At 42.8% G+C, this 24,543-nt stretch overlaps 1 protein-coding gene across 11 annotated transcripts in view; it reads right to left on the bottom strand.

Annotated features, from left to right (window-relative positions):
- Nucleotides 1–24,543, bottom strand: part of EPG5 (ectopic P-granules 5 autophagy tethering factor) — a 98,375-nt gene that overhangs the window by 57,986 nt on the left and 15,846 nt on the right. For 8 of the 11 annotated variants that reach the window (XR_012645813.1, XR_012645814.1, XR_012645815.1 and 5 more), the window contains exons 7-23: nucleotides 23,729–23,837; nucleotides 21,950–22,064; nucleotides 20,839–20,989; nucleotides 18,073–18,228; nucleotides 17,444–17,601; nucleotides 16,275–16,429; nucleotides 15,186–15,326; nucleotides 14,682–14,846; nucleotides 13,611–13,733; nucleotides 11,627–11,886; nucleotides 8,483–8,623; nucleotides 6,225–6,369; nucleotides 5,201–5,398; nucleotides 4,154–4,264; nucleotides 3,334–3,453; nucleotides 1,704–1,870; nucleotides 1,259–1,486 (exon numbers count right to left, since the gene is read on the bottom strand). Coding sequence is in view for 7 of the 11 variants with exons in the window: in XM_074995828.1 (XP_074851929.1) it covers nucleotides 1,259–1,486; nucleotides 1,704–1,870; nucleotides 3,334–3,453; nucleotides 4,154–4,264; nucleotides 5,201–5,398; nucleotides 6,225–6,369; nucleotides 8,483–8,623; nucleotides 11,627–11,886; nucleotides 13,611–13,733; nucleotides 14,682–14,846; nucleotides 15,186–15,326; nucleotides 16,275–16,429; nucleotides 17,444–17,601; nucleotides 18,073–18,228; nucleotides 20,839–20,989; nucleotides 21,950–22,064; nucleotides 23,729–23,837 (2,643 nt within the window). In the remaining 4 variants the exon portion in view is untranslated. The remainder of the gene's footprint in view (nucleotides 1–1,258; nucleotides 1,487–1,703; nucleotides 1,871–3,333; nucleotides 3,454–4,153; nucleotides 4,265–5,200; nucleotides 5,399–6,224; nucleotides 6,370–8,482; nucleotides 8,624–11,626; nucleotides 11,887–13,610; nucleotides 13,734–14,681; nucleotides 14,847–15,185; nucleotides 15,327–16,274; nucleotides 16,430–17,443; nucleotides 17,602–18,072; nucleotides 18,229–20,838; nucleotides 20,990–21,949; nucleotides 22,065–23,728; nucleotides 23,838–24,543) is intronic. The other 3 variants (XM_074995829.1, XM_074995831.1, XM_074995832.1) reach the window with 3 other exon arrangements.

Genomic DNA, 24,543 nt, shown 5'->3' with positions numbered 1-24,543 from the left:
CTGACTGTTGGGTTACACCAGAACCCAACTCACTAGCCTTGTTACATTCCAGTGTGCAATGTGGCATCTCAGCCTAGACTGGAGTATGGGACAGCAAGAAAAAAGAGTTTTGGAGAGTTAGTTTTCAAAAATTAGTTTAGGCAGCTGCACTTTTTCACAGACATCATAATCCTACAAAAAAAGCTGTCCTGTAGCACCTTAAAGACTAATAAGATTATTAGGTAATGAGGTTTGGTGGAAGTGGGTCTTACCTAATAAATTTTTTAGTCTTTAAGGAGCTACAGGACTGCTTGTTATTTGCGAAGCTACAGCCTAACACAGTTACTTCTCTGATATCATAATTCAAGACTTACTTGTTTCAAATGATCTATGCTACTCCATGATGAAGAATAGTTAATGCCAATTCAAAGGCTAATGATGTAATTATTTAAAATGGTAACACGCAGGGAAATTAATTGGATTAAATTCAGAAAGGGAAAATAGAGACCATAAAGCTTCCCAATAGGTTTACTAGGCTTTAAACATGGAGATATACATATCACATATAACTGGAAGGGACAGCTTGAGAGATCATCAAGTTTATTTCCCTGCCTTCTTGCCAGGGCCAAGCACCATCCATGACACTTTTTTTCTTTAAATCTATTTACCCCAGACCCTAAACAACCTCCTCAAGGATTGAACTCACAATCCAGGGTTTACAAGGCCAATGCTCAAACCACTGAGCTTTAGAAGAGTCTAACTGTAAACAGGGATGTGGGGGAGATCTTTGAAATGAAAAAACAGATAAAGTACTTGTCAAGTTATAATCCAGGTCCACTCAGCAGCTATTTTTCAAATATGGCTGGGAAAGATATATACTCTCCTTTGCTGGTTGCACACATGCAGTATACATGGGCTGCAAAAAGAGGAGTCATCTGCAACTCCAAATTCTAAAGATTCTAAATATACATATCTGCTAAATAAGGAGATTTCAATTGCTGTCTCTGGACGTTTCATACTAAGAACATATACTTCTGTGGTACTATGATATATGGACCCCACCATATTAAAACTATTGGCACAGAAGCAAGAAACCCAGGACTTGAGAGAGGCTATTTAAGCTTCATTAGGCACTTGGTCAGTCAGGCATGCGCCCAGTAAAGTGACTGGATTAAACTGTAGGTTTTGGCCCCATGTCCACACAAACACAGTCTGTAACGGATGCTATTGTGAAATTAGCTGTGTCAACCATAACTGAAACAGAACTGGTCTGATCTACCTGACAAGCTCTTTATGCAACTCTGGCGAAGTCAGGTAATCTGGTGAGCCGCTCCCCTTTTCTGACATGCCTTCACTGCCATCTGCAGCACTCTCCACTCTAAGCACTTTACTAGCTGCATGGTGGAAGTCTGCCACCTCAGTCAAGCGCTGTTTCATTGCATTTAATAGGCTAACATGAGCCGGACTCTGGAAAAATCTTCTTCCAATACAGCCATCTACAGGTAACCTTCAAAAGAAAAGTCTTGATAATGTCAAATCAACACATTTGCATGACACACTGGTTTTTACTTCACAGAAGCTACAGACGCTAAATACTGCACTTAGCTGAGCTCTTGGCACTATCAAAAAGGGACTGAACAAGGCACTCACTAATCTCATTTATACTATGAACACAAATGCCTGCCACTAATTATATTAGAACCTTTAATGAATAACCAACTCACCCATACTGTGGCCCTGGTCGGTGAAGGTAAAGAAGGAGAAATTTTTGCCAGATGAGGGGCAAAAGGGGGTGATCTGCAGGGGTAGCCAGGGCCTGATGAGCCCAACGGTAGATCATGAGTCTCTGGAGAGAAGGTACAATAGGCAGCTTCAGCTGGGCCTGGGCTTTCTGCAAAAGGAATTGAAAACTTTTTCACAAATGTTCTTGAAAGCCCTCTGCCATTGTAGTTCCTCGATTATAACATATTCCTACATCTTTAATTTTGATTAAGAGAGCAAGGGTGGTTTGGAAATGCTGAATAAGCTACAGCTATTAACTAACAGTAACCCATGAAACAGTCACATTTCTGCAATAATGGCTATGTCTACACTAGCCCCAGAACTTCGAAAGGGGCATGATAATGAACCTAACTGAAAGATGCCAATGAGGCACTGCCATGAATACGCCAAATAGGAATTAGGGGATTTCGAAGCGTGCGGGGTCCTTTTGAAAAGGACCCCATGTAGACAAGCCACGAGTGATTGAAAGCACTTTTAGCATCTTTCAGTTAGGTTCATTATCATGCCCCTTTCAAAGTTCTGGGGCTGGTGTAGACATAGCCACTGTTAGTGCCAAGATGCACAACTCAGCTATAGCAACAATCCACTTGGTTTGTTATTAGAGGGCCATGTTCTGCCTCTGACCTTCACCCAAAAGCACCATTGGCACCTGTGGAAGGAACGCTGTGGACCAAAGCAGCATAAGAGACACAAAATGTAATTCAGATTGTAAGCTGACCTTCTCCACAGGACAAGTCTGATATTTCCGTATGAGAACTGACACCCTCCGAAGACAACAGAGTATAATATACATTTTCCGAGACCCAAGGAACCAATAGGGTACTAGTGAATGAGCACTTTCAATTGTGTTTTGCAACTGTGAAGACAACCAGTGCCATGGAGCAGTGCAGAATGGAAAGCTAACTTTTTTACTAAAAAGAAATTACATCCTATTTGCCAATAACAGAAGATGAGATGAAGGCAAAGCCAAATGATACAGGTACATCCAGCAAACTCTGAATCCTACAAACATAAGATCTTATTAGCAATAACCTACTTTATTAGCCAGTTCAGTATTTATGATGAATAGTTTCCAGCTCACTCTAGAAGCATAATTTCACAAGCAAATTATTGTGTACATGTTCATTGCAATAGTTAAAGGAAGGATCATGCAATGGTTAGGGCACTAGTCTAGCACTCCAGAGATGTGATTTCAAATCCCTGACTCACCAGAGTCTCTGTGTGATCTTGGACAAGTCACTTAGTTGCTTTATGCCTCAGTTTCCCCAGGAGTATAAGGATAACAACAGCACTGCCCCATTTTTCTGAAGATTGACAGGTGCTCAGGTGCTACAGTATGTATGTTATGCATTTTATATACAGGTAGAAAATTTGCCATAAAAAGACATTAAAAATAATAATGCATTAAAAATCTGGTCTTTGGCATGCTGGTTTTAAAATGCTAAACTTAAAAAAAGAGGATGCAATATCCTTTAGAGCTCTTTTTCCTGGTGTCTGTTCAAGCAACGCTGCCAGGAATGGCTCAAGAGAAGACTCAGTTTTCTACGTATGAAGAGGTAACCATTCTCTTGCCTTCAGAGCTTGATCAGGAGTTAAAGCGTTGATAACCAATTCACTCTCTACAACTCTGCGAAGTTGGGAATCTTCTTCAAATATGGACTCCATATTCAGAACCATCCATGAAAACCAAACCTGTAAGATACAGCATACAGAAAATCTTGACTGCAGAGGAAATCCTGCTGTTTTCTAAATATATTTCCTAGGTTCTTACTTTGAAAGTTCTGAAAGCATCATGATGTGGAATCAGGAAGTTTTATGAATAGCTATCTTATTTCCCAGGGATATGCAATCAAACCTTCCATTTCAATGCTGACCTATAATAACTAGAAGGACCTCAGTGGACAAAGGAGTAAGATGGTAGCTACCACCATTATCCATTCAGAGACCGCCGGATAAAATAACTAACCCACATATTTTAACAACAGAACTCCTCTCCGCACAACACATGCAACAGGTCTCAACTTAGGGGCTTGTTACGTGTTGTAAGCAGGAAGGAAGTGACAAGTATTCAGAACATTTATCACGAGGCAGTCCAGTCTCTCACACTGAAGCCTACAAGGCAACAAGCTCCACATTACACATTAACTAACATTCATGTCAGATAAGTTCCTGGGTTCATATTTAGGACTTAAATTGCCAACTTCCTCATGTCAAAAAAATGCCAGTGCAAAAGGCCCGTGACATTTCCACCATGATAAGCCAGCAGCGTGCATAGGATTTTATTTAATTCCAAGAGACCTTCTGCAATAAGAAAAGGAACAAGAGTAGAAGATAATATTCAAACAAGTTCCATGGAAGAACCAGAGTACTTTCAAGTCATGTAGCTGCCTACCTGCGTGGAATTCGCATTGCCCTCGATGAAGGAAGGGGTCACATTTCCTGCCACAATCCAACTGACCAGAGAAGACAGCAGACCTTTGTCACAGTGATAACCTAATGCATTCTGCACGGGAAATTTGCATGAAATACAGAACGAATGAGAGTGAGTGAGTGGGGATTTACATAGCTACAGAACTGTCTGTGTGCTTTTCTTCAGCCTGCTCATGTGTGTAAACAACTCTCAATCCTGCTTCACAAAGCCACCACTGCAATACCAGCTACATCTCACAGGTCTTCCAGGAGGCCCACTGGGGGCCAAACAACACTTAATATAACGGAACCCTCCTCATCTGGGAAATCCAAAAGCATGAATGATGCATTCTGTCTTGTGTCCTTTATATCTGGGACTGTATATTTTTGTGCCAGGTAAAGCACTGAGAACACTATCAACACAATAGTAATAAGTCAGGTACCATCATTTAAAGATCCAGTAATATTCCTTTTACTCAAGTCTTCATACAGGTTGAATCTCTCCTGTATTCTTGTATAGCACCTTCTGGATCTGACCAGAGCTGCAGCAGAGAATTTGCTGAACCACGAGAGGTCAGTATTGTCTAGCAGCATTGCTGACACTGTAACGGTTTACTGGGCTCTGAGAATACACTGCGGGGTACATTAGAGCTAAACAACAGCACAGAACTCAGAGCCAGGACTGGGGGCTGGAAACAGACTTTATGGGACCTCAGAAAACTTGGCCACACCCATGACAAGTGCATATCCAGCTAACTTAAATCACAAGAGACCACAGATGTTGCCAGATCAGAGTGTGCCCAACCTGAACTTGAAAATTCCCTGTTTGTCTAATGATGCTCTAGCCCCAAATCACTCAGTACCACCCAATTAGTCAAACTCCATTTTACTCAATTGTTTACCAACATCCCTGTTACTTTTCAGATAAACAGGCTCATATTGTATCTAAAACAGATTTATCTGGAGCTGGTAATCCCAGACCTGGGCCTTTACAAACTTTTCAACGGCTGCACCAACACATCCATTTTACCTTATGCTGTTGGTAGAGCAGTTTTTGCACACAGTCCTCTTGATTATATTGAAAAGCTGTTTTGCATAAATGATCCAGCAGGTAGAGCGTTGCTCGGTCTCTGTGCCACAGCTGTTGAGCAGTGAGGAGCTGGCCCCAGAACTCCAGTACAGCAGCTGGCCCCACTCCATCTGGCTGGCTGTTTGTGAAAACGTGGCTCTGCCAAGTTAAAGGGTAGAATTAACAAACAGCTCCCAACCTGAATTACTGAAGCATAAAACTTTACTGAGCAATTATTTAATGTTTGTGACAGCATTAAGGACTCCAGTGATACCTATTTTCACACATGGCATTACTGTAAAGGGTGTGCTGTTTTCTGCTTCATCCCTGATCACAAAAAGTCTCCACACAAAGAGATGCTAAAGCAGGGGATCTGTGGAGCTTATGAACGCTGCTGGAGAAGAGACCCTTTCTAAGGCTTCTAAAACTGCAGGAGATGAAACAGCCACTGAAGCTATATGTTTGAAACCCTGTAGGCTCCCAGTCTGGCAAGACCTACCCCGTGGTGCTCATTCTGCTTTCCATGCAAGACAGAGCTCCCAGTTGCAGCATGGGTAACAGGTTATCTTTCCTAAGCCTGGGATTTTTGCCATTGGACTTCACAGGGTCTAGGCCTCATGCCCTGATAGGCCTAGAAATACTTGGAAGACCATTGTCAATTCTGTATATAACAGTAACATTTTCCAAATAAGGATCACAAACTAGCAGTTTAAGAACAGATAAGTTACAAACTCCAGCAAATGGCCAGATGCACCTCTTAATTCCTGCTGTAGTTGACCTTAATACCAGTGTGAAAATTATGCTTCATGCTACATTCTGTACAACACTAGTAAGCATTCACTCTCTTTTTAACAACCAGGAGCTCCACCACTATATTAAAAAAAAGAAAGAAAACACTTAGCACTGAGGACACTGCAGAGTGAAATCCTCAGCCATCACTTTTTAGCCATTAGCTGTACAATCCATTCACATTTCATCTTCTGACCTGGATCATGCTGTTGAGAAGCTTAACATTTTCTCCATAGCTTGCTCCCGTCAGGTGCTGTGCCACTTTGTGCGTAACCTGCTGAGTCATGCCTTGTGGAACTCCACTGTCCAGGTGAAGGAACAGCTGGATATATGATAAAAACCTAGGCACCATAACAATCACAAATGTCATTCACTGACAAAATTTCTCCTACATCATACACACATTGCTGGGCTTATTTGTTCCGAGGGATTTAGGTGTCATAATTCTGAAGGTGACAACGATTAGACTTACATCCAAACCATTATAAAGAAATGTACATTGTTTAATATCAACATGTGAACATTTCAACATCTGAACTATCATCTTAAATTTATACCCATGATGTTCATCTCAATCTGTCTCAAACTCCCCATTGCTGAAAACCAGTAATGCCAGGAACAAAGGGCACCACCCACCACAAAGAACTTGTAAAGAAGGAAAATTCTAACCAAAGACCTCCTACTTTAAAGGTCTCAATGTGCTTTTCATAACTATCAATAAAGAGCAGATAGGAGGCAGGCTTTTAGTCCCCTCTGATAGACCAATGTGTTGTGAAATGCATAGATTTCAATTTATCACCCTTACTATGTCAGAAATACACAGAGACCATACATGAGCTGCGTCAATCTAATTCAGGCAGCTCAGATGTTACTTCCCCTCCAATTATATCATCTCAGATCAACATAAATTTTCACAAAGATGTTTGGATTGCTGACTCTAGATCAACACTGAAAAAACATTGTCTTTTCATGGGACACCTGAGTTAGGAAAGAGAAGTTGACTGGTGTGGGAAGAGATGGAAAGAGCTCCAGGAACAGGAACCAACATGGAAGAGGCACAAAGATATGTGTGAGACAAAGCTCAGCAAGTGAAATATATGAGTGAGAGGGGCATCAGTTTGTGTACAGAGGTCTCAGACGAGATCTTAAAAAACAGGAGGTCCAAGCTGCTCTACCTGGACTATGGTACTCCTCATAAGGGAGAGATTCGCCCCACTGTTGTTAGACAAAATTCCCATTGCCTGGAGTTCCACAGTGGGCCAGTCAGCTGCAATCTTCTACCTCAGGAGGTTCTATATGCAGTTTGTAAGACATTCCGCAACATTATATAAACACAGGGAGTACCTGATACTTGCAAATTTGGACAAGAGGGAATGGGGAGAAGAGGAAAAAAGCCCAACTCAGGAAAGCACAGTATGGCATCACCAGCAGCAAAGGCAGGCAGAGGAGGAAGGACCATTAAGAAAGTGCAGCCTTGCTCCTCAGGCAGGTTGGGGGTGTTAGTGCACAGAGGTGTTAACAAACATCTGAAGATATGCCTGAGAAGACCTGATATAGATCAGTAAACAACTGAAAGGCACATGGGACACTGACAGAAGGAGCTGGTTATATTTCAGGATCTCTTTGCTGAACTTCCCCTGAAAAGGAAAACACTCTCTGAAGTACCTGATGTTTTGAAAGAGGCTGCAAAACTACCCTGGCCTGCCCCATAGAGCTCCAAGCACTGACCAAATCTGTCCCAGAACAGACCCCATTTCAGCATGACAGAAATGAGGACTTGGGAGAAGACTGATTTCAGATAACAAAAAACAGTCACGTACCGCTTTAAAAACTGACAAAATACTTTATTAGGTGATGAGCTTTCGTGGGACAGACTCACTCCTGAAGAATAAATTATTTTGTTCGTGTTTAAAGTGACTGGTTTTTTGTTTTGTGAAATACAGTCTAACACGGTTTCCTCTCTCTGATTTCACATAGTAAATTATGCAGCCTGGCCTCTGCTGTTTTGTTTTGTTGGAGTACAGACTAACATGGCTATCTCAGTTACTCATAACATAGCAGTAAGTCATGACAAAGTGTTGTGTTAATAGGCCTATGGGCCAAGTCCAATGGGGATTCTGACTGGATCTCTATCATGCTTAGCACAAACAGCATTAACGGATTGACACCCACAGTGGGGCCTGCTTATCTACCCAGCCTATCCACTGACAGAACGTATCAGACCATCCAAAGACCGGACAGCTGTGCTACAGGCTACAGCACAGGTCTCAGCAGGAGGCCTGCATATCCGGCAATAGCACACGGGGTGAGTGTTTCAACCACAGTTGTGCCACCAATCACAATCACTGTTAAAAAACAATTTGGCAAATATGCTGATTATGTTTCCAGTCAGAGGTTGCCACACACAAACACTGCTCTGCCATGGTGCTATAGTTAAATAAAGACCACGCTTACTGTTCATTCTTCAGCAGGTAATACTGGTAGGGATAGAACAAGGGAAGGACTTTGTCCAGTACATGGACTACTGTTCTCAGATACTTAGATTGCACAAGTATGCCCAGCAGAGGGATTCCTTCAGCACAGAACTTCTCAATGCTGCCAAGGAAAGAAACAAAAACAAAGTAAGTGACCAGCAAATTGCAAATAGTGTCAGTCTTTGTGAATTTATCCAAGCAGACTCAAGTCTGCTGCAAGGAGGAGGGAGAAAAATTGTTCTCCTTGGTCTCTGAGGATAGGACAAGAAACAATGGGCTTAAACTGCAGCAAGGGAGGTTTGTATTAGACGTTAGGAAAAACTTTCCTACCTGTCAGGGTGCCTAAGCACTGGAATAAATTGCCTACGGAGGTTATGGAATCTCAATCACTGAAAATATTTAAGCGAAGATTTGACAAAAATCTATCAGTAATGGTCTAGACCAGTGTTTAAGTTATGTTCTGCAGAACAGTGGTGCTCCATGAACAATTCACAGGTGTGTCATGGACAATTGTAAAAATACACTGATTGTATCTGGTTTTAATAACAGAAAATATATGCAGTATTACTTCATCTTTGCTATGATATTTGATTAAATTATTTCATTTTAATTTTGCTGTGTAAGTTGCTCTTGAAAGGGAGGGGGAGTGAAGGGTTTGGGCTGACTTTTTTTTTCTTTTAAAGAAAATTTTCAAAGGTGTTCTGCATAAAAATATTATTGGTGTTCTGTGGTCTCATAAAGTTTAAGAAACACTGGTTGGTCCTGCTGTAAGGGCAGGAGACTGGACTCGATGGCCTCTTGAGGTCCCTTCCAGTTCCAGGGCTCTATGATTCTAAGTCTTTCCCTCTCTTTCCCCCAAAAAAGAAGGCAGAATAGAAGGGTGATGAAACTTCATGGTTTGTCAGCCCTAAAGAGTTAAGGCCTCTAACTTCTGTAGGTATTTGACACAGGTGGAACTGGGGAGCTTATATGATACCTGGCAATGTATTTCACAACAGAAGATGCCAGATGAGGAGCTACATGGGATTCCTGCTCTCTTATCTTGCAGCAACCTCAGCCCCTGTAGGATTAATGATCTGAATGTCTGGGAAAAGGAAATGTCTGAACCTCATTTAATGCAGTTCCTGGTACAAACATGGAACCATGGGGCAATGGCCAAGGTAGTGAGGATGACATTGCTAGACCCAGATCTCCCATGCCAGAAAGATGTAATAGTAATATTAAACATCACCCCTTTCATAGCCCTTTATCTCTTCAGTTTGCTTTAACATTAATCTGCCTTCCACTTTCCTAAACAAATGAACAGTATTGGCTCCCCATTTGTAGAATGAGGCTAAGTAAAAGATTTTCCCAAAGTCACAGAACAAGTCAATACCATAGCATAGATTTGAAGTTCCCTGCATCTCAACCGACTCTCAGATCGCACCACACAGCTTCTCAAACCAGAACCTGTTTAAAACCATGGAATCAAACTGCTCTAACCCTAGTGGGAAGCAAATGCAAAGGAGGAAGAACTTAAACAGCAGCCATGCTGGATCAGACCAAAGGTCCATTTAGCCCAATATTCTGGGTTCCAATAGTAGCTAATGCCAGGTGCTCCAGGGAGAATGAACAGAACAGGAAGTTATTAAGTAATCCACTCCCTGGCAAAGAGAGGCAAGGGACAGACACCACACAGCCAATCCTAGCTAATAGCCATTGATGGACCTAGCACTCTTAACTCATTTAGTTCTTTTCTGAATCCTGTTATACTATTGACTTTCACAACATCCTCTGGCAAGGAGTTCCACAGGCTGACTGTGCACTATGTGAAGAAATACTTTGCATATTTTGTTTTTAACCTGCTGCCTGTAAATTTTATTTGGCGGCCCCTAGTTCTAGTGTTATGAGAATTAAATAACACTTCCTAATTTACTTTCTTCACACCAGTCACAATTTTATAGACCCCTCTTGGTCATCTCTTTTCCAAGCTAAAACGTACCAGTCTTATTAATCTCACCTCAACTAATCATTTTTGTTGCCCTTTTCTGAACGTTTTCCACTTCCAACATAATGGGAGACCAGATCTGCAGGCAGCATTCAAAGTATGGGCATACCATGAATTTATATAGCAGCAATACTATAGCCTCTGTTTTATCATCTAGCCCTTTCCTAATGAGTCCCCAACATTCTGTTGGCTTTTGTTCAACTGTCGTTGCCCAATGAGCTGATATTTTCAGAAGCTCAGTAGAGTAATTTTGCCACACAAATTCAACCAACGTTATATAGAAAAAGCAAAATAGCTAAAACTTTGGAGGGGAAGAGTGAAAACACTGAGACAGGACATTAGTAGCATTGCTGAACATTTCTGAATTAATTAAACGATTAATCCATAAAGAGCTTAACCATAAAGTGGCTGAGATGATGCTAGAAGGGCTGTTTTGAAACATGTTTAATGCTAGGTCAGGGTGCCCTTTAACATTTCACTGACGTGAGGAGGGTCTCAATTTCTAGTGCATGCTACACACAGAGATGTTTTCCAATTTTCTGTGCATTCTGTTGCAACACTGTTAAAACTGTTGCTGCAGACTACTATGGGAGGGAACATAAAAAGCATTTTTTGATTAGCAGAGTTATGAAGGCATCCTTATGCCAGGTACAGATGTTACTCCAGCAATTAGTTTCAAAACTGTCAACACTTAGCACTGTTTCAACCACAATGTGAAGAGAGCCTAAGTTATGATCAGTGTTCCCTGTAAGCTGAGCGCTTGGGTGGCTGCCAGAAGAGATTCAGATGCCACCTAACTGATTAGCAGAGTGACCACAGCCACCTACACTGGACAGCATGTGTTTCTCTTGGTGGTGCACATCCACAAGCCTTGGTGCACATAGAATTTATTCTGCCAATAGATGGAAACAATTCGAGGGAACACTGGTTACGACTGAGGAAATAAATGATTCAGCATAGTACTGAAAGGCATTCTCCCCAGATGGGCAGAGAAGAGGTTTGCTACACCCCTCAGCAAAGCACTGAGGCCATTTGAAAAGGAACACGTTGAATTTATTAGTTCCGCTCTGCCCCAGTCCATCGCCATTTAGGATGGCAACTCCAGTGGAGTTATCCACTCACCACAAACACACTTACCTATGACCCAATGTAGTCATTGCCAATGCAAGGTAGCAGCCAAAAGGGATGCTTGACTTGACGGCCTTCAGTAGTGGATGAAGCATGACGGATTCCGTGATGTCGAGCACAGAGCTGAAAGCAGGAACTGCAGGTCCACTGTGCTGCATACTATGATCATTTCTGTGCAGCTTTAACCTCAAAATCAAGCCCCACGCCCACTGATTAAAGGAGGTCTCGAGTGTCTCTCCATAACGAACAACACTAGCCAAATAGGAAACCTGTAACAGAGAAGCAACATGACAAGAGAGAATGGATGATTCAGTAGTTAGGGCATCAGTGTGGGATTCAAGATTCTGGTTCAGATCTCCACTCCCTCACAGACCTCTGTGCAAAACTGGGCCTAAGTACCACCCCCCCGCCCCCCATAAAATGCGGATAAGAGCCTGACAGAGATGTTGAGAGGATAAACAGATTAAAGATTGCATTAGCATTCAGATACAATAGTAATGGAGGCCTTAGTACAGGCCAGGCCTGTAACAGTGCTAAGCTTCCTCCAAACTATTCATTATAAAAATCCTGTTTTACCTATTTAAAACTTAGCAAAGTTATAAGCCCGTGGGTTGAAATTTCCAATGAAAGCTGCCTGTCTCAGGCTGAATATTTTGAGGAAATTTCGGCCTAAACAGTTGAGGTGTTCTCAAGAACAAGGCTAAGGGAAAATACACCATTTTGCCTATTCAAAAAAATAAGCTTGCAGATTTCTCTTTAAGACACACCAGCATGCACGTGCTTGAGAGGAGGGGGTTGAAATTTGGCAGAGAGGTAGTGGCTTATCAGAGGTTTACATTTTGCTGCCCCACAGGGGGGGAAAAAAAGATCACCCAATTTTGGATAAACTGTAAGCCTTCAGGTGAAAGGATCACTTTGCACATGCTCAGAACAGTCTAGCTAGAACACAGGAGATAAAAACGCTGAAGACTCCATCCACAGTGAGAACACTCCCACCAGGGCTATGGAGTACCGAGCAGGACTTTCTGTTCAATTGCAGCTGTGGGCTGATGGGAATCAGGCCAGATTCTACGCTGGAATTTTGAGAGCCTGTCTTTTTTTGTGCTCTCTTTGCCCTTTCTGCCAGACCGAGGTAGCGTGGAAGAGGAAAGCTGCTTGATTTGAATGCAAAAAAAATGAGACAGACCTGGGAATAGGAAGCACACTGGGCAAGGTACCTGGACAGGGAGGATGTGAACATGAATGGGGCTGGTAGCTGGCTGGAGGGGAGGGCGAGAGAGACAGGAAAGGAGAAGAACTAGGAGATAGGAGGGTGGGGAGATGGACAGGCTGAGCAAGGAGACAGCCAGATGGGAGAGTACAAAACCTGGGGAGGGACAGCTAATTTTGACTTTAATCTCTCTGTACCTCAGTTCTGTAAAATGCAGATAATGCCACCCTCCCAAGTAGGCCGCTGCAAAATTAAATTAATGTTTGTAAAGTATGCAGATGTTACAGACTTGAGCACCAAAGAAAACCCGATGAGGAAATTAGTAACTGTGTCAACAAGTAGGATTTGAATAGGCAGCAGGGCCAGCCACTGACCCAGGAGGAAAAAAAATACTGACTGGCTTGGCTTGCTGATTAATTGAGCACCATGGCCTTGACCAGACAATGGTGCTGTGCAAATTACATAAGATTACATAACTAAAGGCCATATCGTCATGCACATACATAAGGGGAATGAATGAAAATGCACAGATAAAAGTTAGGAAATGGCAGAACTAAGGCTGAGAGCTTGACATTGCAATCTTCATAATGTTCTTTCAACACAGTGCTTGTGAGATAAACACCTTAGCCTGAGGATCATAATTATCCTGTCAATCATGAAATTCCCCATACAATGGCATGAAAGTTTGGGTTTCTTAAAAGCAAGCTTGAGGGTCCCCATCCTAAACTTCTTTCATTCACCAGCACTAAAAATTCAAAGAGGAAGGCAGAGGGGGAGAAGTACCTGTTTCATACTTTCAGAAAGCAGCCCGCCATACGGTTTTTGAGGGAGGTATTTCTGGTATGCTTCTAAGACCATTAATGCAACTTCAGCATGGACAGCTGGATCGAGGTGAAGAGTAGTATCCTGTTAAAGTTTGTTTTCTTTATTAAAGAGTACCTTTAAAACTGCGTCATCAGCTTCTCCATACTATTCCCTCACCTGGCTCCTGATTACAGCACCAAAGAACAAATTTCAACACGAGTAGAAGGGGAAGAACAAAACTGGTGCATTAGATTATCCAAAATGCTTGGTCAGGAAGAGGAGTTTTGCACCCTTCATTAAAAGATCATGAACTGAGACATACAGAGCTCCATAGCTATGGAAACTTCTATGGTGAATGACCTTCCTAGACATCTCAAGAGTTTATTGATGTGTACATGATTTTTCTAGCCCCAGCCACAAAAAAAAAAAAAAAAAAAAAAACACACAAAAATGCTTCACAAGCTCATGTTTATGTACACCATTTCAAACCACAATTCCAAACACTAGTTTCCAGGTTGAAGGACTGTTCCATAACCATCAAAAGTCTCCAGCCTACTGTATCATAAAACAACAAAGACTCCACATTTATATTAGCTCAGTTTCCAGACCAACTCCCCTCCACCCCAACCCGATAAATCCACCAGCCTCCCTAAATGCAGGAAAGAAAAATATGATCTATTCTGTGCACCTGAAAATCTAAGTACTGGTGATCCAAGTACGAAGCACATTCCAGAGTCAACAGACCCCCAAAAACACACTGCCACTTGCTTCCTCTTGGTTATAATGAAGGCGCTCTGGTTCAACTGCCTCTGCTAAACACCACTTAACACTGGCAGGGGAAGAGAATTGGTCCAGTGGCATCTTCCAAACAAATTGGGATACCTGCATTCTCTCACTTTCAAATGCATACCAAGTTACCCATCACATCCCAATAGAATGTTTTTGTATTATTGACTGATCTGCAACATTCATGATTATTTACAGTAACAGCTGAACAACAGTTTTTCGCAGGCCTGACTTAGAGTCAGGTTTTCAATTTGTAATACATACATGCTCACCAAATCCCCAGTTTAGCCCTTCCAGGATAACGCAGGCTAGTTTATTCTCCACTGTGTTCAGATTGTAATTCAATAACCAGTCCCGGATCAGTGCTATCTCCAAGGAAGAGGGCTTCCAAAGGTACAATGGCAGCTCTTTGAACAAGTATAAGGAAACCTGAAGGAGAAAAAATGCATGTATTACATATGAAAGGTTAAAGGGATTGATTTATTTAGCAGTGACAATATTCTCAGCACCATGCAACACACAATACCAACAACAATCCCAAAAAGAACTATTACTCAACACTGATCCCAGCATCCCTCGATCCCCCATTTGATTTACTTCCAACTGACCACATGTGCTCAGTCACCACACTACTTGTATCTATTCACACCATCTAGTAAAAACGTGTGTGGTAAAAAATTTAGTATTCACTTTTAAAACACTAGGTCATAACATCCACTTTAAGCTCTTCACCGTGGCTGTTTCAAAGGACAGGGGATGGGTTCTTACCATCCCAACTTTTTCAATGGTATCTCTAACTCGATCCAGAAGTACAGAAATAATCCCTGTGTGAGTAGCTGAGATTGCTCCTAAGAGTTCTCTGCCAACCTTTGAAAATGCCTCTCTTGTGGAAAGGCTGACATAAGATACCTGAGAAGGTGAGAACAGAAAAGGAGAGAGGGACAAAAAACACACATTATGATTAGGTTCACTGGCGGTGCAGTGGACAATACAATACAATTATATGTATTGGTGTCTGGTGATCCTGGACAGGAATGCTTATAAACTGCAAATTTCAGTCCACATTCTTAATTATATATCCTGATGCAGCATGGAAAGTTACTGGACCACACTGCCGGGCTGCATGGACTCCATCAACTCAGAAAGTTAAAATGGAGCACCCACAGGTAGCAATAAAATTGGAATCAGTGCTCCAGGTCAGTCACTTCTGACCCACTGCAGGCCAGCTCCAGCAGAGAAAGGGAATGAGGCAAGGAAATGAAAAGATTTCCCATGTCCTCACTTTGCTCATTCCAGCCAGCCTGGTCTATGTAGAAATGACAAAACAAGCCATTTGGAATACAGACTGAATCTCTCTAGTCTGGCACCCTGGAAATATGACCAGTGCCAAACCAGAGAATTTGCCAAACCACAGGAGGTCAATATTGTCTAGCATATTACCAACACTTCCACTGCTCACTGGGCTCTTAGAAGGCATTGGGGGAAATTACAGTTAAATAAGAGCAACTCTATGAGAGCCAGCATCGGTGGCTGTAAACATACTTTATGGGACCACGGGGAACTTGGCCATACCCATGATACGTGGATGTCCAGATAACTAAAATCATGCCGGATGATAGATGCTCCAGGTGAGAGAGTGCCGGACTAGAAAAGTTCTACCTGTACTTTATTTCAGTTCTAGAATATTCAACAACCCAAGCCAGCAGAAGAGAACAGCTTGATAGGGTTATAAACGAAAGCCACAATCTTAATGGGTGCTGAACGCCTTGAACTTCCCATTTAAACTAACAAAGGAATGCTCAGTGCCTCTCAGCAGTGGTCAGCACCTCACTGAACCGACCCTCTGTTGCTGCCCACCTCATATATCTCCAGTACAATGACTCTGATGAAGTCTTCATCCACATCAGTCCGCTTGGCTTGAGCCATCTGAGCAAACGTGGTGAGCAGACAAATTTCTTCTGAGCTGTTCATGGATGTAAGATACCTCTCAAAGCTTTCAATGTGTTCTGAGTCTGCAAATCATATGAGGGAATCACAGGTCAATGGAGGTGAAATGGTTAATTGTCTCCTGTAACAAAATGCGTACTTTTCCTAATAATATCAGGAACAGAAAGAGACATAGCAAATTGTCAGGCTGTATCGAACCCAGTGGTTCACATAAGGCAGTATCCTGCCTCCAAAAGTGCCCAGTCCCTAAAAATGGATGTTCACTACCCATTAAAAATGTTTGCTTTTTAATGTATTAAGCCGTTGGTTTTGGTGATACCTGCTGGCAATGATTTCCACAAGTAAACTACGAATTGTCTAAAAAGACCTGTCACGGGGTAAAGTAGTTCCATTGACCCTGTCTCACCCCACCCCAGGAAAAAAAGCAGAGAAATCCTCCAGGCAGTCACAGAGGTTTAGACAACAGCCAACCAGGGGCCAGAAGGGTCATATAAAAGGAAGCAGCAGGTGCAGAGCGCTCAGTTCCTGCCTGGTGCTTGAAGAGTGGATGCTGGGTTGCAAGGATGAACAGCGGAACCGCCACCAGCTCACTCCAGGCAGGACTGACCCCGTGGAAGGCTGCTGATGACCAAGTCCCTGGCTGGCTAAAAGAGCAGCAGGGCCACGGACAGGTTAGTGTGGGGCAGGCTGAGGCCAGAAAACTGAGCCCAGAAACCAGCTAGACCTGGGGGGTACTGTGATGGGCCCTGCTGATCCAAAAACTCCCAACTGCTGATTTCAACTTTGTTTCTAGAAAACTGTGAATGAAGTTAACTTTGCAGTAACACAGAAGGCTGATACCTCATTGTACGAGCTGAAAGAAAAGCAGGCTTACTCCCAACCAACAAGGAGGCATCTGGCCAAAGTTGGATGTCATCCTCTTCAAAACTGAGTAAAACTGCAGTCACTAATCAGAAGGGAAACATCCCTGTTTGTCACAATTCCCGTGCCTATGCACCAGAAGAGGTCCTGTGTTTAGCTATGAATCCAAAACACCGCCCTGTAGAGTACTCAAGTCATAGCAAGCCAAGGAATTCTACCTCGGAATTTGTTCTTGCAGTCGGCAGGCTGCAGGGTGGAGCAGAGATTTTCCAGGTGCTCATTTTCTGCACAATGCATAATGAAGAAGAGCTTCCAAAGCATGCTGCTTGACAACGTGCCATAAGGCATCTCGGACATGAACAGCCAGACGCCCAACCTGTTGGATTTTAAGCCAAGTAGGAATGAGTGGCTCAATAATAAGCCTCAGCACCTGGAAAGAATTTTACAGGTCAAGGCTCTCTGACCTGACTGAGGAGCCCACCTCTCGTTTTGGAAAGAAGGGTACAAGACTGGACTTTCTGCTCCCTTAACCTTGATCCCACTTTTTGCAGGGCAAGTCTCCACTGCATATCTCAAAGGAGCCTGAAAACTGAGTTCTAACCACTCCCCTTTCTAGAATCATCCATATGTGTGAAAGGACACATTGTGTTAAATCAACAGAAAAATATTAAAATATTTAGTAAAATATTAAGTCACTAGTAAAATATTAAGTCACAATCAGATCCAAGCTGTCCATGCAGCTCCGGAGTCTGCATCATAGTTCTATTTGGTCTTAACTTCAGAAGCAGTCTTCATTCTCCTTTTGTTTTTAAGAGCACTTTGGTGTATGTTTCTCAGGACTCCCTACCTTTTTGCCTTCAGCACATGTAGAACAGACCGAAGAAACAGTTCATCAAATTCCACCTGCAGTTTCTCCACAGAATAAGGGTGCGTTACGGATCCATATTCTTTATCACCGCTAACATACTGGGCCCAGTGGTCGCTCACACAACAAACTGTCATCCTGTACAATGGCGGTTAAGGGAAAGGAGGAAGGAAAAGCCACCAAGTCAGTCATCAGCATCCATAAACAGTAACTGTGATCACAAGAGCCAAAAACTCCATCTTCTGTCCTCAACTTTCAGCAGGCCTTGCACTTATTCCCTCAGAGTTTCCCATCTGTGTACAACTCTGCAGAGTTGTAATTCCTTTGTTACCTTTCCATGGCCTTACATGCAAATAAGCTGACATTTTACGAGAGCAAACTGGTTAAGATACAATACATTCCTACATTAGTAACTGGCAATACACACAACAAAGTTCACATATCTAATCAATAATGAAGTACCTTAGCATTGTGCAGTGCTGTGCAATAGGAAGGAAGCCACAACCTTTGTCCTGAACAGTGTACAAGCTAAATAAGATAGTTACAAACATATGGACTGAACCAGCAGAAATGTAAAAAGAACCATGTAGAGAGGACTTTGGTTTAGTTATCATGGGTGGCAGGTATCAGAGGCGGGGAAGGCAAAGTGCCAGGGGCAGCCCTACCTATCCTCTACCCCAAGTCCCTCTCCTTCTAACTTCAGAGGAGCTTCCTCCAGTCTCCTGGGACTGCCAGGGCTTCAGCTGTACCAAGGCCAAGGCCACCCATCCTCCCTGGGCTCTGGGGCTGGGGAGGCTGGGCCATGTGCTGCTCACTCAGGGGGCATGGGCGCTGCCCCTATAGTGGAGGGGCACAGCTCCCACCTGGGAGAAGGGACCAGGCTGAGGGCTTGCCTCTCCCAGCCTCAGGATCACCCACCACTCTGACTGTTCTGTTCATTCACTAAAATAAAAAGAACTTCAAATAATTAAGTGAATTAAATCACCTGCTGTTCTTCTGCATTACCACAGAGAATGCATGCAGGACATCTAACTGTACCATTAACCCAACAAGGGAAAGCACGGATTTAACATTTTACGAAATACCTTTCACCTGTGATTTCCAGCCTGTCTGGGTGCACCACTAAGACCATTTGGAAGCTAGAATCCTGCATGCACCAGGCACTAGCACAGTTACCATCCTGTACTCTTTTCTCTAGCCATATTCTTCTCCCCGCCTTCCCTGCATGCCACACAAGGTAGGAAAGGCAATATCTTTCACTGGAACATATTCTGACCTCTTTCTGTAAAGCATTTCCCCACAGGTGATAGGAAAAGGACAAAAGACAAAACTATCCTATGTGAGTTCATTTGAGAGCACAGAGACTGTCTGGTTTCACCCACATAACTTTCTGGGGCATTCAGTACGCTGGACCCTAGAACATACCATGTGTTGTGACAGGTTATGTGTAGGATTCATGGATCTTGAAAGATGTGGAGATGCATATGCAGGGTTGCAGCTGTTGTTCTAGCAAAGTATGTGGTGGGTTGGGCAGAGCTTGCCTGTGATGGACTTAGCAATGTTGTGGGAACATCTAAAGGCTAAAAGAGGGAGTTTGGGAAACATCAGTTATGGACTGTTGTAGTATGATGATGCCCCATATTGGTTCCAGTGTAGGCTTATAGGCTACAACTGCTTGCAGTTGGATGAGGTTTTAATTCTGTCTTGAAGCATCTGATGAAACGGCTCCTTGCCCATGAAAGCTTATGTTCCAATACATCTGTTAGTCTATAAGGTGCCACAGAACTTCTCATTGTTTTATCTTGAAGCAGGTTCTCTCAGGGTATTCGGGTGGTCCACTGTGTAATGTGATCGCCTAAGTCTTCGGTGGAGAGTCCTTGATTGTTGAAGGCTCTTGTGTGTGTGTTAAGTATAATCCTGAACTTTCTCTGAGGAGCAAATTCAGTGGTTTCTGAGCAGCTGTAGACAACCAATTGCTTGGTTTGTATGTGGTAGTTACTGCTTGTATGACAGTAGGTGTGGTGATCTGTGGGTTTGCTGTATATAGTTGTCCTTGGGTCCATTGTTGAGGCTGACAATCATGTCCAGGAAGCTAATGCTAGTGTGGGAGTGTTCCCAAGACAGTTCAATGGATAGATGATAGTGGCTGAAGTTGTGGTGGAAATCTATAAGGGAAGTTAACCCTTCCATTCAGAGAATGAAAATATTAGTTTTCTTCACATTCTGCTTTTTAAACCTTTTGGCTCTGGCTTGGTGGTCCCCATGTCAGACTGCCATATGCAGCCCAGTGTACAGCAGGGAGCATTGGTAGCTCAGTATATTATGCGTATATTGTCTATTAAAAATACCTCTGCACCACCACGCAGTGCACTGACCTCTGCTGAGTGGAGGTGTAATAGTACTGAGCCCACCAGACTCAGGAGGGACAGCAGGAATACTTCAGATAACTACCTGCTGAAAGTGTGAACTGACGGTCATGCAGCTTTTCTTTGTCCCACTGTGTACCCTTCATCCTACTTGCCTGGTGCCCCCAGGGCTCCCTAGCCTAAATGTTGGGGAATGCTATCACTGAACTGATTCTAAGGTGAGAACCACAGTAAAAAATGCGAACAGAATTCCAGTATCATATTCATACACACACATCCATTAACACTTCTAAATATATTGATCTCTTAATATGTTCTCTTAAATGCCAAGATCTGTCTGTGCAGATTCACTTGACAGAGGAGAGAAAGTTCCTCCTCTTACCTGATCAGATGACCAATTCGTTTCACAAACTGCCTGTAGCGTGCTCTGTTAAACGTTTCCAGTCCCACAGCTAGAAGCTCCACTAAGGAATTTGCAAAGGCAAAAATCTTCATCATCTCTTGAGGGCTTGTTTTTCCAGGAAAATCAGCACCTACAAAATGAAAACACTGAACCATAAGCCTCATAAAAATCAGCAAGTTACCTAGAAATTTATAACTCAGAAAACATTAGAAGCAATGAGGAATGCACTTCTAGCTTGCTACCTCTATGATTTTTCAAAAAGCATTAATATCTCTTTATACCAGGCAAAACATGGTATTCAGCAGCACGTTGTACAATGGGAGACATGGGTGGTAATGAAAGATTCGAAGAGAAGGATATTGGCATTCGAGAGGAGTTGTTATAGAAAGATTCTGAGAATAGAATGGACGCAGAAGGTCACCGAAGAGGAATTATGTAGGAAGATACAGTCGAAAGAGAACCTGCTGCAGATGTTTATACAACAGAAGTTACAGTTATTCAGGCATATCTGCAGAATGAACAACAAATGAAAAAATCAAGACCCTGGTATTTGGCATAATAGACAGTTCGAATAGGAGAGGCCAACCCCACAGAGAATAGATAGATGATATAGTAGATTGGTGTGGAGCTAGTCTACAGAAACTAAGCCACTCCACACTGGACAGGGAAAGATGGAAAGAAATAGTGAGGGAAGCATCAGACACCAACGGGCACTGAGCCCATGGTGGTTGTTGATGATGATGATACTAGGCAAGTTCACAGCAGAGTAAAATCAAATTGTGCAAATACAAATAGTTCATGCAAGTTACAAGATCTTTTGCAGGCACTTTCTTTACATGGGTGGAGTGAGATGATTTGAAATAACAGTGGTTGAGTGCAAGGTGTGAACAGTTTCTAACAGGCCAGGGAAAAAGAGACGGGATCTGAAATGCGGACCTACCACCTGTTACCAAAAGGTTTCAGAGTGAAAGGATGGATAAAAATCTAATCCTTCAGCATACACTGGAACAATGTAAGTCCCCACTTTGTTTGACATTAAAACAAACATTTCTTATCCCCTACAAGCCCACAAATTTAGGAGCCAATTCACCTTTAGAACTAAACCCAAGAAACTTCTGAAACAGCTCATGAAACGGAAACTGTGATAGGAGGACAATCAAGTCATCTTCCAACAGGAGAATCCAGCTACTTTCAGGATCTTCATCCTATGGGGGGGGGGGAGAGGGAGGAAAAAAAAAAAAATCAGAGTGGGTTTTATTAGCTTCCTCAAGTGAGGTGGAGAGCAAACAACGAATGGACCTGTCTGTTGTACTACACTTGAACCTCTTTAATCCAGAAACCCTGGAGAACAGGACTGCCGAATTAAGGAATTTTTTGGACCATGGAGGGTAGAACAGTGTGTGAGGATGAGAGGGGTGGGACACTTACCTGGCACCCTGCTCCTGGGGTCACACCTGCCTCTGCACCACCTGCCACTCCCAGGCACTGCCCTCTACCACTATGAAAGCAGCACGGCAAAAACACTGGAGAAGCACACTGCTGCACTACCATCTTCTCACCTGGGGGGAAGGGGATCAGCAGAGCACAGAGCAGCTTCCTCTTCCTCCTGCCAGGGTCTGTACCATGGATGTTCCAAATCAGGGACCCCTGGAGCACAGAAGTTCAAGTATGTCCAGCACCATCGCACCCCCCACTCCCCTGCAGAGCAATATTTGCATGATGACTGAAAGGAGGAAGGTTCTCAAGTGGGTACCCCTACTTCTGCGCTATTCAAAATACAAGGATAACTTTATACCACTATTTTTAGGGCAGACTATTCTATTTCCCTCCTTTTGGATACAATACCTCAGGTACTTTAGTCTCACCTTTAAAGCACTGGACATTTTATAACAATGATACTCCAACTGCAGCTCATGAGCCACAATGGGTCTCCTGTAGCTCTTTGCAGCACGTGGTATTAAAACACTGTCGGCTCGTCTTCTCTAGCCCCCTCCTTCTAAGGTGGCATGTAAATGAGCCCGATGGGTGAACAGCAACGAGGTACTGCACTGCATATGCAGAACCTCTTTAGCATAATGCTCACTGCATGAATTTACAAGTTGCTAACTTCAAAGCGGCAGCAAGCAGCGTAGTCGCAGGCACTTTTTCGAAGTTCCGTTGCTCCCAAAATGTTTTGGGTGTAAGGGAACTTGGAAGCTGCGTGGGTTCTTCGAAGTGCCCACAACTACGCTGCCTGTCAGCGCTTCCAAGTTAGCAAGTCTGAAGTTTGTGCGGCTAGAATTATGCTAATGAGCCGCTGTATATGCAGTGCATCACTTCATTGCTACTCACTGATCAGGCTCATTTACATGCCCCCTTTGAACGAGTGGGTTAGTGCAGATGAGCCCTGTGTGATTTAATTTATTGACCAGGCAGGATGCTTTTACTATCTTATTAACCAATTAAATGATCTATTTACACTAAGCTATTCATTTATTTGCTGTGATAATTTTATGTAACAACATATTTCCCATCACACTGCATAAATATGAGGAGCGCTTCTGTGGCTCTTTTTAGTAATGATGCCGAGGGCATTGGAACAAGAGCTACTGAATCAACCTGTAATTCTGCCTATAATGGAAAACATCAAGCCAAGGGTGTAGGAGCACCTCAGTTCCAGCAGCTACAATGTTGATCACTCATTTGTCTCCTGAACTACTGAAGTCTGAGTAGCACTGTTGTATTATTAAGGCAACGTAAGATTGGCTGTTTGAAATGGAAATTCATTATAGGAGAATATTCAGTTCTTCCCTCCTCCAACCCCTCAGTAAGACCTGTACAACAGGCTTGAGCATAAACATTAAGTAGGGCTGTTTAGTCTTAAAAGTACCTCTTCTCCTCCCTCATCTACTAATGTCCAGTTCCCAGATTCTTTCCCAGAGGAGGAGGAGGACTTTCTTTCACTTGGTGCCATGTGGCACATAAAATCTGCTCGATTTCTAGAAAATAAAAGTTGATTAAAGTTAGACATAAGTTGCAAAGGGAGCATTCAAGGTTTGCCAAACAATTATTTTGTTTTTAAAAAATCTCTTAAAACTCACATAGGAACAAGAAACTAACAAGGCTGCTAAACACATCCAGACTGGGACAAATTACCAAACAATAAAAATCCACTGTCAAGTTGATTACCAATTTAACAAGTTGATTTAAATGCAATACTCTAAATATATAAATTGCTATCAACTTTACTTTGTAGGATACTGCTGTTAAGTCATCTAATGAACAATGCTACTATAATTTACAACATGCACATTGCTGTATGCCTTTGTGAATCTCTAACAAACATTAAAATACGCTCCCTTTAAAAAAAAAAGGCAGTTTATGCCAACCATTACCAATCATCAACAGATGAACCAGGGACTAAAAGCTACACTGATCTGACATCCACTAGTTATTAACCGTGTTGCAGTAGAACATAAGATCTCCACTCATGAACTACGACCCCACTGTGCTAGACACTATATATGTGCAGAACAAAATACATGGTCCCTGCCCCAAAGAGATTACAGTCCAAGTGTAAGATAAGTAGGATCCTACCAAATTCACAGCCATGAAAAATGTATCAAGGACCATGACCCCTAGTCTGCCCCGGTGAAATCTGGTCTTTTTCGTGCTATTACCCTACGTTGTGCAGATTTCTGACCC

This window comes from Carettochelys insculpta, chromosome 5 (assembly GCF_033958435.1).
Source record: "Carettochelys insculpta isolate YL-2023 chromosome 5, ASM3395843v1, whole genome shotgun sequence".
NCBI lineage: Eukaryota > Metazoa > Chordata > Testudines > Carettochelyidae > Carettochelys > Carettochelys insculpta.
The sequence above is the reverse complement of the archived record's forward strand: the minus strand, read 5'-3'. Positions and strand labels throughout refer to the sequence as shown.